Source organism: Pan paniscus, chromosome 21, assembly GCF_029289425.2.
Source record: "Pan paniscus chromosome 21, NHGRI_mPanPan1-v2.0_pri, whole genome shotgun sequence".
Classification (NCBI taxonomy): domain Eukaryota; kingdom Metazoa; phylum Chordata; class Mammalia; order Primates; family Hominidae; genus Pan; species Pan paniscus.
The window spans coordinates 50,489,395-50,503,899 of record NC_073270.2 but is presented as its reverse complement, the minus strand read 5'-3'; the positions used below and the strand labels follow the sequence as shown (position 1 = coordinate 50,503,899).

Sequence of the window (14,505 nt, the reverse complement as noted above, 5' to 3'; positions counted from 1 at the left end):
TTTACTTTTTTAGTTTCCTAAATCCCGTTGGTTTTGAAAAATGTATACTACTGCTTTATAAAGGCATTTCTTGAGCATCAGCTCACTAGACAGTAGTGTGGCCGGCTCCTTGCCAGCGTTTCCCTCTGTGGGCTCCGCGTCAGAATCACGGGAACACGTTACCAGTGCAGCTTGCAGGACCCCACATCCAGGCTGCTGAATTAGTCTCTGGGAGTGTGGCCTGAGAACTCCACTGTTAAAAAGCTTTTACCCTAGAGCAACTCACCTAGACTAGGGGTTTCTCATTTTCACAGACCCCTTTAAGAATTTCAGGAAAGCATTGGGCCCAGTTTCCCCCAATACACACAGCCCTCAGTGCATGTACACCCTCATTCTCCCACACACAGTCCTGCGAACATGCTTTTCTCATAACTATAGGGGTTATCAGAGTCCCCTAAAACCATCCATGGATCCCTAGATCAAAGAAACTTTGATCCAAAGCAACTTCCTTATCATACAGATGACCAGGGCACTCAGAGAGGTTAAAGAGCTCACTCTGCATCATGAAGCGTGTTACCAGGTCTGGAACCCAGGAGTCTTGACTCCCAGCCAGGGGTTATTTCCCAGCACTGCATTGCTTCATGGTCCTAGCTATCGTCTAAAGTCAGGGAAGTGGGGTGGGATATCATGATTCTTGTGCACATGGGAAGACTGAGGCTTAGAAAAGTTAAATTCCACAACTGTCCAGAAAAGTAGCCACTAGAAGCATGTGGCTAATTAAATAAGATGAAACTTTCTGTTCTTCTGTTGCACTAGCCATATTTCAAGTGCTCGCTAGCAACTTGTGGCTAGCGACAACCATATTGGGTGGTGCAGAAAATAGAACATTTCCATCATCATAGAAAATTCGTTTGAACAGTACTGGCTAAGTGACTTGTGCAAGGACAGACACACAGCCACTGAGAGGTGGGGCTGGGGCTTGGCCTCCACTTTTGCTTCCCTTCATTCTGGCCCTGCCCCTCAGCTGGGGGCTTCTGCTGGCTAAAAGCCTTCCCCACCCCCAGCCCCTCCTAAACTGGGCATCTTCAGCCTCGTGAATGGCCTTGCCTTAGCAGATGCTGCTGTTCCACCCACCTCCTAGCGAGACTTTCCCGTGGGCGAGAACAGGAGGAGGACAGCGGAAGGGAGAGGAGGAGGAGGAGGAGGAAGGGAGCCAGTGTTTTCTTTAACCTGAGAAACATGGCAAGGCAGCAGAACTTGGAGGAAGATATTCTCAGCATCTGGGGAGCAGTGGGGCCCTGCTGACAGGTGTGAGTCTCAGGGAGTCAGGAAGCTCAGGTCCTAATCCTGGCTCTGCCACTCATGCCCCTGGGTGGGCTTGAGCACATCAGTGGGCCTCTCTCATGTTTGAGGCCAGTAAACATCTGTCAGCCTCACGGGCAGGTCTGGAGGACTAGATTGTGGGAAGGGCAACGTGCTTCAGTGAGCAGCAGCAGAGAAGTCAAACCTGCATTTCCGTTTTATAGAAGAGGAGATGAAGGCTCAGAAAGGCCACATGACCAAGGGGAGCATTATCAGAGTGTGTTATGAGGAAGAAACGAGGTGATGCCTGCAGGTGATAGGTGTTTGGAACATGGCTCTTGTTACTGTTTGCTGTAATGGGTTTTAAGGGACCAGAGAGTCTAATTACAGACAGGTTCAAAGCCAGGACTCAAAAACGAGACTGCCCTGGTATGTGGTTCATTTCAGCTTCTTAGTAGCTGTGTGGCTTTGAGGAAGTTACTTCACCTCTCTGAGCCCAGTTTCTTCATCTATAGAAAGGGGACAGTAACAGTGCAGACACTTACAGAGTTGTGAGGGTTCAATATGTTAATACATGTAAAAGAACTTAGCACAGTGACCAGCTCTGTAATTGTTAGCTATTATTGTTTGTTGTTCATTAAGCCACTGTTTGTTGGCTATTTTGCTGTTTTGGTCAGTTGCATTCTAACGGATATAGTGAGCCACCCCAAATACAGTTGTGTCTATAAAGTGCTTAGCACAGAGTAAGCACTGAGTAAGTGTTGGCTGTGAGGATTACGATTACTAAAAGGCTTGAGGTGAGTGTTCTGAGCCCAACTGAGGAGGTATCAGGTGGGTTGGAGGGTGACGGGTCCAGCAGCAGGGGACAGTCTTGGCCTCCTGAAAAGAGCTGCGTGTTGGTGGATCCCAGCCAGGTGAGGCGCTGCCACCTGCCCAACACCTGGGCGAGGTAGGGACACAGAAGGAATGGGTGGGGACATTGAGCTGTGGTCAGACTCCTTGTTCTGCAGGCATTTTGGGCACTGGTTTGGCCCAAATGCCGGGCTCTGAAACAGGAAGGGACTGTTCTCCCTTCTCCCCACCCCTTGGGCTTCTGCCAGCCCAGCTGAGGCTTACAGGGAGCCAGCCCCACTTGAGCACCCCCGCAAGGCTGCAGCCCCTGGCACCGCTGGGTCTGTCTGACTGCGCTGGATCACCAGGTGTATGTATTCCTGCAGGTAGGCACAGGATTTTCATTTCAGCAGATGTGATTGAGCACTTAGAATGTGCCAGGCAGTTGGGTCAGGCACCTCAGATACCTTGTCCTCCATGAGCTTCCACTCTTGGGCACTGACTAAGCAACTAGCAGTGGGGGGAGAGCTGCAAAGGACAGGTATAGAAAACTTGGGAAATGTTGTGTTCCCAGCAAGGTGTCAGGGATGGGGAAGGGGTGCCTGTGGGTTGGGTCGCCCTGTCAGTGAGGATGCCTTGAGTCCCGGGTTATGTAATACCAATGGACAATGGCTTCAGCCCTTGCTATTCAAAGTGTGATCCACAGCCCAGAAACACTGGCATGGGAGCTTGTTAAATATGCAGAATCTCAGCCTCTACCCCAGACCCACTGAATCAGAATCTGTATTTTAATGAGACCCCCAGCTGGTTTGTATGCACATTAAGGTAGAGAAGCCCCGGCTTAATGGTAATAATGGCCGTGGCTAACTCTTGCAGAGAACACTTACTATGTGCAGACACTGTGCTGTGCTTTTACTTATATTGACTCATTTAATTGTCACAACAACCTGACAATGGGACTGTTAATATTCCCATTTTACAGATGAGGAAATGGAAGCTCAGAGAGGGTAAATAAGTTGCCCCACGTCACACAGCCAGTCAGTGGCTGAGCTGGGATTCAAATCCGGGCATTGGGTATCTGCCCTTAATGTTTACACTCTTTTTCTCTTTAATGGTGCATTTATCAAGTTTTTTGGAAGTAGAGGCTTCCAGGATGGTTTGGTAGTTCAAGGATGCCATCAAGGACCCAGAGCCCCTCTCTCTCTTTCCACACCATGGGCCTCATGCTGGGCCAGTTGTGGTTGATCCCCTGGGGCTGGGGAAGGGCTTTCTTTCCTTGAGCCTGTTTCTGCCTGATCAGAAATTGGAGCTCTGTGGGTTAAGGATGCAGAGTCAACCAGCCATGCCACCAGGCCAGGCCCATCTCACCCAGGAAAAGGGCAGGAGCTGGAGCTCAAGCCCTCTGAGATGGGGCCGTGAGAACAGAACCTTCCAGACATACCATACTCCCCACCTGCCCTAATCCTGAGATACTCCCTATTGACGTGTGTTCTAGTTTGGGTTTTCCCAGAACCAGACCTGAGACATGGGTTCAAGTGCAAGTGATTCACCTGGGAGGTGATTCTAGAAAATAATAGCAGAAGAGCATGTGGGAGAGAGGTGATGCACCCAATAAAGCATGCTTTAAGAAGCCAGCTTTCCTGGTGGGCAACCAGAGCCAATCCTGATGGGGAACTCTCGGAACCCATGTGAAACATGCACCTGGGAGTTATCTCCTCAGGAAGTGAGGGAGCTGAGGTATTTATATTCCAGCTCTTAACCAGTTACTGAGCAGTGGCTGCTCCCTGTTAACTCTGGCTCTTCCTGTGGTAACATAGGCTCTTGAGGCTAGAGAAGCTCTTCAGGGGCCAGAGAAGCCTGGGCAAAGGCATGCAGACTCTGGCGGTTAGAAGTCAGCAAGCACTGACATAATAAGGGGTGGGGGGATGGCCCAGCAGAGCCTGCTACACTGCCTGGGTGCACAGGGCTACCATCTCCCCAGCTGCCCAAACCAGAAATCTGGGGTTCTTGCAGACAGTTCCCCCTCTCCAATCCATAATCCATTCCCAATCCATAATCATGCTGTGCCATTTTATTCTTAATGATCTCTTGAATCCATCCATTCCTCCCCATTTCCATCTCCTGGTCAAGGCCATACATCGCTCTTGCCTGGACACCTACAGGTCTCCTTTTTGGTTGAACACCACAGTTTGCCACCCAGCACTTATTCTTCTGACTTTTCCCAGCCTCTCCCAGTCCCCATCCATGTGGGGACTCCACCACCCTGAACCTTTACCCTTCACTTTTCTCACCTCCAGGTCTTTGCATCCATTGCACCCTCTACCTGGCACTTCCTTCTCTACCCCTGCTCCCCCTTCACCCTCTGACTCATTCCTTCTCCAGACCTCAGCTGAGAACTGGCACAAAGGCTGTATCTCATGTGCCAACACCGGTAATTGATAGTGGTTCCCTGGAGTGCTGTGTTGAGAAGGATTCTGGAGCCAAGTCCAGGCTTGGCAGGAGAGCTGAGGTTGATTAGCAATGTCTGTCCTGGGCGTGGGCAGAAGTGGAATGGAACGGGTAGGGCCTACCGTTCCTCTGGCTGTATCAGCAGCTCTCACAGTCCCCTGTCCCTCCCCCACCACAGTGCCCTCCACTCTCTATCTTGTCACATGTGTGTCTGTCTGTCCCACTAGACACTGAGTTCAATGCCTGTCTAGCTGGCCCACAGTTGGTGCTCTGCACATTCTGATGAATAATGGGTGGGTGTGTGTGAGCAGAAGCATGCATACATTTCACTCCTTCCCGCCCCTTCAGCACACAGAATCCAGGGCCTTGGCATCCTCTCTGTTGACCCAGAAGCGCTCCAGGCTGGCTCCCAGCACCCACCTGCTTCTTCCCTCTGTTCTTTGTTGTCCCGAGATGTCTGGGTCATCAGCATCCAGGTCTCTGAGTGTCTGGGTCACTGTGTCCACAGCCCAGGGAAGCAGAGTGTAAGGCAGTGGCAGGGCCACTGAACCCGGGCTCAGGGTCACGGTTCTACCAAGGCTGTTTCCTAATCACCAAAGGCTCAAGAGCCTGGGTGGGTGGTCAGAACCCCCTTTTCTTCCCCACCTCTACTATTTAGCAGCATTCCCGTGCCGAAAGGACAAAGCAGAGCTGGATGCATCTGTGGCTAGGAGACAGGGATTTGTTTTGTTTTGTTTTGTTTTATAAGCACTAGTATTTCTTGAGCATTTGAGTATGCCAGACTCTGTTCTAAGGCGTTTATCTCATTTAATACTTACAACAGCACTGGGATTATCCTATTGTTCTTTATTCCTGTTTTCCTGGGAAGCAAACCAAGGCTCTGAGAAGTGAAGAATGTGCCTCCACGACTAGTGAGTGGTGGAGTCAGGATTCAGTTCCAGGCCTGCCTGACCCCGTAGCTTTGACCTGCAAATCCCTGTGCTCTGCTCTGGGCAAGGCTGAGGTCCCCTCAGGGCAAATAGAGACAGTATAACGCAGTGCTTAGGAGGGTGAATCCTGGAGCCAGACTCTCCAGGTTCAAGTCCTAGGTCTGCCACTCCTAGCAGAGTGATTTTGGTTCAATTACTTAACAATTCTGTGCCTCAGTTTCCCATTTTATAAAATGGGTATTAATTACAAATACCTAGCTTTTATAGAGTTGTTAAGAGGATTAAATGGATCAACACTGATAAATAGTACTATCAGTGCTTGGCTCAAGATGAGTTTTTGACAAATAAAAAAATAAATCCTTGGCTTTGCACCCATGAGCCACACACAGTCTCATAGAGGTGGTCAGGCTTGGAAATACCTTGAATGGTTGAGAAGCCGGTGTCAGGATTGTATGATATGGTATATCCTGGCACAGGGCAATTCTGCTACGGTGCTTGTTTTGAAAACGGGAATTTGTTCCAACATGATTCAAGTATTAGGGAACAATTTGAGCATAACATAAATTTTGCATTTGTTCAGGTGCAATTTCATCCACGAGGAGCACTGGGTGAATGAAGAAAACTGCACCCACATAAGAATACACAAAACACATGCGCCTCAGACATCCACGGCACCCTCAGTTTACTATTATAAGCCACACCCGTCCACACCTGGTGGTACAACTTTCCATTGACTTCAGTTTTTCCCTCACAATCACTCACAGGCTGCACCTCTTCCGACACCCACTTCCACAGGCAAACTGCAGGTCATTTTCAAGGTCAAATGCCATTTTTATTGTAGTATTTATGCATTTCTAAAGCATTTAACATATTTAAAACCATGCTTTCATTTTTACTGCATTCTTGCCTTTTTCTTTTTTTGATGTGACACTGACCCCATTTTCCCATAAGCTCTGTGATTTTTATAGCAAGATTTTGCGTTGCACAGTAATTTTTAGAAATGTATATTTCATGTTACAGCAGAATTGACTGTATTGTAGGCTTGGTGAGTTTGTGGGAGGATGGATGGATGGATGAATGGATGGACGGATGGATGGATAAATGGATGGATGGGTGGATGGATAAATGGATGGATGGATGGGTGGATGGATAAATGGATGGACGGATGGATGGATGGGTGGATGGATGGATGGATGGATGGATGGATAAATGGATGGACGGATGGATGGATGGGTGGATGGATGGATGGATGGATAAATGGATGGATGGATGGATGGATGGATAAATGGATGGATAAATGGATGGATGGATAAATGGATGGATGGATGGATGGATGGATAAATGGATGGACGGATGGATGGGTGGATGGATGGATGGATGGATGGATAAATGGATGGATGGATGGATAAATGGATGGATGGATGGATAAATGGATGGATGGATAAATGGATGGGTGGATAAATGGATGGATGGATGAAGTGATAGGTGGATGGATGGATGGATAAATTGATGGATGGATGGATGGATGGATGGATGGATGGATGGATGGATGAGCATGTAGTGAATGGATGGACAGGGAACCCATAAACTCCTAAACCTTTGAGAATCACATAACCTATAATCACCACAAGGGCTGTGCAACCTTTTAATTTCTGATGCTGTTGAGACGAGTGATCCATCTGGAAAAGAGAATGGAGTCAAACCCCTGCGTGAGCCAGTTACTTCTTTCACCATCAAGAACACAGAAAATCCAGGGGCCAAACCAAGCTCAGAGGTTAATAATAAAAGACCAATGGGTTTCAGCTCCACAAACAAAAGTAATAGGATTTGAAATGCAGGGAATCTCATTTCACCATTAACACAAAATAAAAGGCCAGCAGAACATGGGTTGTAATCCTGTTACAGGGCTTTGCGCCTGTCCAAGTGGCACACGTCCCTGGAAGGGACCCGCTGCTGCAGTACTCCCCAGAATGGCTTGGGCTTATTCTCAGGCATCCAGATGCTGTACTTACTAACAGGTCTAGAATCTGAAATGCCATGAAAATGCCAAGAATGTGGCAAGGAGGCTCTCCCAGGCCAGGCAGCAGGCCCAGCAGGCCATGGTATCTCACCCTTTGATTCACTCAGCAGGTCGTCTGTGCTAAGCACCTTACCTACACTAGCTCTCTGACTCTTCCCCAACAACTCAGCAAGGTAATTACTATTTATTCCCATTTTCTACATGAGGAAACTGCAGCTCAGAGAGGTTAAGACACTTGCCACAGGTTGTACAGTACTGGCATCCAGGGTCTGCGTTATGCCAAATCCAGTCTTCACTCCATCCTTTATTTTCCCAGTGTAAGTCCTGCTGTAGGGTTTGGCAGTGAACATCTATTGAGCTCCTGTTGCATACAAGGACTTGTCAAAGTTATAGCACATATGCAGCACTTAATGCAATAAGCTCTTTTATACCCCTGTGCTCATGGATGCCGTAAGCAGAAATTTTGAAAAACATTTGAAACTGAGACAGCACAGGCACTGGCCAACAAAAAGGCCAGACACTGTCCATGAGGCAGTGTGATTTCATTTGCAGATAAGAACACTGAAATGCAGAGACAATAACAACTTGTCAGAGGTCACACAGCAAGCAGTTGGCTAGTGAGGTGTAGAGGCAGATTTGATTTTGCGGCCTCTGCCTTCTTGTGTACTCCAGGGAAGACCCGCAGTTGGATTTCTGGCCTAGTAGGGCCCAGCCACCACTTTATTCCTCCTTCCTCCAGCCCCCAGGAGGACGTGATAACCTATTCAGGGTTTCTGGGGCGTCAGCCGGGTTCCTTGGCAGCTAGCAAGGCTCCCTGGGATAGGAAATCAGGCAGCCGCCCAGATATTATAAACAATTACCACTAATTACCAGGCCTGCCAGTTCCCCATTGTCTGCTCACAATCCCACCAGGAACTGAGAAGCAGACAATGATGACGTTGGAGGAAACTTTCAATTTCAGGCTGCAGAGGGCCTCCCTCTGCCTGGGAGGCTGCGCTCCTTCCATGCCTGGAATCCGTGAGACCCCCACCATTTCTCAGGCTTTTGGAGCCCAGACACTCCTTACAAAATGGAGGCTGGCCCCCTAGATGGCTGGGAGGGTAGGGTGGAAAAGAGACCCAGGGGCATGGAGGAAAGGCCACGTCACCAGTGTGAAAGAGGTCAGGGGTCCCCAACCCCAGGGGCCTCCCCCAGGGGTACTGGTCCCTGGCCTCTTAGGAACCAGGCTGCAGAGCAGGTGAGCGGTGGGCGAGCGAGCGTTACCGCCTGAGCTGTGCCTCCTGTCAGATCAGTGATGACGTTAGATTCTCATAGGAGCATGAACCCTGCTGTGAACTGTGCATGAGAGGGATCTAGGTTGCAAGCTCCTTGTGAGAATCTAACTAATGCCTGATGATCTGAGGTGGAGCAGTTTCATCCCAAAACCATCCCCCACTCCCTGCCCCAGACCATGGAAAAATTGTCTTCCACAAAACTGGTCCCTGGTGCTAAAAAGGTTAGGGACCCCTGGTCTAGACCATAGCCTCTGTGCTGTTAATTAAGGGTCTTTGGTTTTGCAAGAAGAGTGGGTACACCTTTCAGTCCCCAGACACTTACGTGACTTTATTTTTTCATACTTTCTGTCTATAAAAAAACCATTGTTGCATAATTGTTAAGATAATAGACTTGGAAGCCTCACTCTCTGGGTTCAGATACCACTCAGCTTCTGTCTTGGTTTGGCTTCTTCCAGAGCAGACCCTGATTCAAAGATTCAAGTGGAAACTGGTTATTTGGCAGGCCATCCCAGGAAACCCGAGTGTGGGAGCTGCAAGGAATGGGATGGGAAGGGAGGAGAGCTAATAACGGATGCGTCATCAAGCCTGCTACCACTAAGGGCAGCTGGAGCTCAGGCCCACTGGGGAGCCTTGGGAGGCTGGGTGAACATTCACCTGCATTATCCCCCCTGCAGACTCCCAGTTTGTCACTGGGTGGGGGCTGCTTCTGAGGCATGAACCCTCAGGTGCTTCCAGCCTGCCCTGTGCCACAGGCTGAATTTGCTTCCCCAGCAAAATTCAGAATTCTCACAGCCAGAAAATAAGCCCTCAGACCTAGTGGCAGGTGTGAGAGCAGGTAGCCTCGGAGTATAGAGGTGAGTGCTGAGGGATAGGGTGGGGCCATGCAGTACCTGTGTCATTTGGGTAGGTTTCTTAACTCTCCATCTCATCTATAAAATGGGCCCAGTAATAGTATTGACCTCATGGGGTTGTTGTGAGGCTGAAATGAATTAATAAGTATAGAGCACTTTGACATTTGTGGCATTTAGTGAGCACTGGGAGTTCGCTGTTGCTAATCTCTGTATCAAGTCCCGCTGTGTCCTCTGTTTGCTGGAAACTTAGGCCCACTTGGTTCAGGATTTTCCCAAATGTTATGCCTGTGTCCTGGGGAAGTTTATGTGGAGAGAATCTGTGTAAATTTCTAGAACAGGCCCAGGGTAACTATCAAAGTATTGAATAAGAAGCACAAGTCACAGCTACTGATCACACTATTTTGTATTGCCGCCCACATCCCCCCCTGCCCACATTAATTCTCTACTTATTTATTCCTAAGATTTATCATTTACCACCTTCTAACATACTGTAATGTTTATGATATTAATTGTGTGTAATATGTCACTAGAATCTAAGCACCTGAAGGGCAGAAATCACTGTTCACTAACATATTCCAAGTGTCCAGAATAGTGCCTGGACACAATAGAGTGCATAGTATGTGCTCAGTAAACATTTGTTGGTTGAATGAATGGATCAAATGGACGCCGGCCATAACACCTGGTGTACCAGCTGAATGTCAGTGAGGGCTCGTGTCCAGTAGCATTGGCTGCTATTATTGTGGTGCTCAGACACTGGGGACAGAGTGTGTGGTCCGCAATCATCATCCATCATCCTGGTGTCTCCTGGAACGTGATCTTACTGTCTGCTCCTTGGTCATTGTTTCCCATTGGTCTCAGCTACTTCTCTTTGCCCAGACCACCAGGCCTCTATGGATCTGCCCTTCTCTCCAGTGCACCTGGATCATATGTTCCTCTCTAGGGTACGGAGGGATGTACAGAGAGCCTCAGAGATCTCCCAGGGGGTTACTTGACAAGAAGCCCAAACAGCCATTTCTGTAAAGTGTTCTGCCCTTTTCTTAGCTCCACCCAATAAGAAGAGTAGGTGCAAGTCTCCTCTGCTTTCAGATCCCCCCAGCCTATCTGGAGTTTTCTGTCATCCCCCAGCACTCACCAGCTGCAGACTACAGACCGTCCTCAAGGATCCTGCAGCATCTCAGCTCTGTTCCCTCCTTGCCTGACTTCCTCTGCTCTCCCAGGCTGAGGGTTTGTCTGTTTCGGGGCAGGATAGCCTAGTTTTGTACCTATTCTTTCAAGTCTGTTTCTTGGATTTGGAAGTGAAAAGTCAAGAGCCCAAGTCTCTTGCTCTCTACCTCCTGCTGGGTCATTCCTTCTCTGAGGCAGCCGACATAGGACACCCTGGCTACTGTCTGAATGGAGAAAGCAGGCCAGGGGTAGTAGGAAATCAGGAAAAGGGAAAGCACTCAGGCTGAATATTCTGCCATTAACTCTGCAGATAACTTAAGTAAAAACAGAACACTGGGAGACCTCAAATGGTTCAGGGAAGAATCGGGCAGCCAAGACTGGGTAGCTAGTAGAGTTTATGGGTTTTGCCTGAGGGCAGGCCATTTATATGGCTCAGTTCTTGTGACTTTTAGTCTCCAGGATTCTCTTTTTTATTTCCCAGAGAGAGGTTTTGATTGGCCTGGCTTGGGTTAAGCCTCTAACTCTGTATACCTCATCTCTGGCCAGGGAATAGGGTCACCCTTTTGCTGGGCAAATGTGTTTCTTATTTAAAAGATGGTGATAAAGATCAAAAGCCAACCTCTTGGGCTAGGCGTGGTGGCTCACCCCTGTAATCCCAGCACTTTGGGAGGTCGAGGTGGGTGGATCACGTGAGGCCAGGGGTTGGAAACCAGCCTGGCCAATGTGATGAAACTCTGTCTCTACTAAAAAACACAAAAATTGGCCGGGCGTGGTGGTACACGTCTGTATTCCCAGCTACTTGGGAGGCTGAGGCATGAGAATTGCTTAAACGCTTAAACCCAGGAGTTCGAAGCTGCAATGAGCCAAGACTGTGCCACTGCACTCCAGACTGGGCAACAGAGGGAAACTCTGTCTCAAAAAAAAACAAAAACCAGAACAACAACAACAAAAACTTCCTGTGGTTGTGGTGAAGATCAGATGAGAAAATGGGTTGCAAGTGCTTTGGTGCTCAGGATAACAGGGGCACATCAGGCATGGTACTTAGTGCCTCATCGCACTTAATACAACAGACCTAGGAGATGGGAACATTATTATTCCCATTTCACAGATGGGAAAGAGATACTTAGAGAAGTGAAGGGAGTGGGGAGAACTGACTAAAGCTGTCTTAGGCAAAATAATAAAATTATCTTTGTTGTTGCTGTTGATATTGACTTAACGTAACCAAAAGATGAAGTAGCTTGCTTCAGGCAGAGCTTGATCCAGGAGCTCACACAATGCTATCATTTTGATGGTTTCATTCTCGGGATCCAGATGGTAGCTACATAGCACCAGAAGCTCCAGTCCTGCATCTCAGGCTCAAGTCTGGTGGGAAAGAGAGCGTCTCAGTCCCCATAGTTCAAACAAAGCTTCCAGGCCTGATTCTTGTTGGCTGAACTGGGCTACATGCCTGTCTCTGAGCTGATCACTGGCCGAGGGGAAGGGATGCCCTGATTGGCCAGGCTGAGCTGGAGGCCCAGTCTCAGGAGCTGTTCCCTCCACCCCACTGTGATCATGTGCCATGGGGAGGGGGTTCCGTAAAGAAAATTTGAGATCTTGTTACCAGAGGAAGGGGAAGTGGATATTAGGTAGCCAAGCAGTCGCAAGAAATGCACCCCTCAGAGTCTAGAGCCGTTTGCAGTGCAGCTCACACTTTCACGTGCAAGGGCATCATCTGGGGCTCGCATTAAAATTCAGATTCTGATTCAGCAGCTGGGGGTGGAGTGGGCTGCAGTTCTATGTATCTAATTAGTTCCCAGGTGATGCTGATGCTGCTGGTCTCTGAACCACACTTTGAGTATCAAGGCACTAAACCACATGAGCCAGATACTGGGTAAACCTTATCTCCATCCCAAGAGGGAAGTTTCAGCATATCCATTGCATGGAGGTTGACTGCTTGAGTCCAGAGTTGTTGGTAAACCACTGGGAATGTGTGCTTTGTCTCACCTTTTCCTCTTGCAGCCTTAACTATGGAGGAGTTTGCCTGGCGTCGGACGCCCAGTTCAGTGACTTCCTGGGAAGCATGGGGCCGGCACAATTTGTGGGCCGCCAGACCCTGGCCACCACACCCATGGGTGAGTGCCCCAAGGCTGGTTTCAAATGGACTAGGGGAAGTGGGTGTCACACCAGAAGCTCAGCGTCTCTCCCTCCTTCCCCTTTGCCTGTTGATCCATCCTCTGCGCATGCTGCCTAGAGCCCAGGGCACACTCTCAAGCCCTCAGCAGAGCCTAGGCACTTGGTGGGAGTTGGTTCTGGTCTTATTCTGGGCTGGGAGCAGGGGAAGGGGGTTTCAGCCCTAAGTAAAGGAGAAGAGCTGAGTCCCAGCTTGAGCTTCTGAACCATTTCCCAGTCTCATCTCTTGGTGCCTCTTCCAGGGGATGTGGAGATCGGTCTGCAGGAGCGGAACGGTCAGCTGGAGGTGGACATTATCCAGGCTCGGGGACTGACAGCCAAGCCAGGCTCCAAGACACTGCCAGGTCTGGGGCCTACCTTCCCCTGCAAGGTGGGGGTGGAGGTCAGGGAGGATATCCTGATGGGTACTGAGGGCCTTGAAGAGAGAAAATTGGGCCCAACTGTGGGGACCCCCTGTCCCAACTCTGATGTCTTATGTGGAACTGGTAGTTTAGGGTTTGTTTGAAGAGCCAGTTGAGATTGTCTGTTGACCTTGTTCCTCTCCTCCACTGGACTGAGCTCCTGGAAGGCAGGGACCATCTTTCCAGCTTATCATTATACCCCAGTGCCTAGCAGGTTTCTTGGCATGCAGTAGGTGCTCAGGCTTGGTGAGTGAGGGGGTCAGCAGATAGATGCATAAGCCAGGGAGGGGGTGGGCACATTATGGACTGAGAGAGGAAACAGGTGAGCACAGAGTGAGCAAAGGAAGGGTGGAGACAGTGAGGACCACCAGAGGAGGTGGGGCAGGCTGCACCCAAGCCCAGCTGTACCTGCTGCCCCCAAATGCCCACCCCCCATGTGTCCTGGTGCGTCCTCCCCAGACCCCATGGGGGCACACCTATCTCCAGCAGAGGGTGGGCAGCCTCCCTCTGTTGCACCCTTTGCCCACCATTTGAGGGCCAAACTAGAACTCACCCCTGCTGGCCTCTATCCCCAGCGGCCTACATCAAGGCCTACCTGCTAGAGAATGGCATCTGCATTGCCAAGAAGAAGACCAAAGTCGCTCGCAAGTCGCTGGACCCACTGTATAACCAGGTGCTGCTGTTTCCTGAGAGTCCCCAGGGCAAAGTCCTCCAGGTGAGGGGCATTGACGCGCTCACGTGTGTGTGTGTGCACGAGCACACATGCACAGTACCAGAATGAGAGGAGGGCACCCCTGGCGGGGGGTGTCTCTGGAGGGCCTCGCCTGGAGGAAATAGGCGAGGCCCTCAGTTCACTGTGGCTGAACTGAGCTCCACAACTTACTGCACAACTTTGAACAAGTTCCCTTCTGACCCTCAGTTCCTTCATCTGTAAAGCGGGGACCCTAATAGTACCTACCTGATAACATTCTGGTGCCAGTGGAATGTGTGCTGTGTGCAGGAAAAGTATTTGCAGTTTTGCCTACAGCAAGTGTTCTACCCATTACCATCGTCACCGTCACCATTACCATCAACAGCCTCTGGAGGCCAGGGGCTTGGTGTGGTGCCCAGTGATAAGAAAGGCCTGTTGAGGAATTG

General features: G+C 49.6%; 1 protein-coding gene across 2 annotated transcripts in view; it reads left to right on the top strand.

Annotated features, from left to right (window-relative positions):
- RIMS4 (regulating synaptic membrane exocytosis 4) overlaps nt 1–14,505 on the top strand; it is a 58,875-nt gene that overhangs the window by 39,690 nt on the left and 4,680 nt on the right. For both annotated transcript variants that reach the window (XM_034947324.3, XM_034947323.3), the window contains exons 3-5: nt 12,797–12,909; nt 13,210–13,311; nt 13,944–14,083. In XM_034947324.3, the coding sequence (XP_034803215.1) occupies nt 12,797–12,909; nt 13,210–13,311; nt 13,944–14,083 (355 nt within the window). The remainder of the gene's footprint in view (nt 1–12,796; nt 12,910–13,209; nt 13,312–13,943; nt 14,084–14,505) is intronic.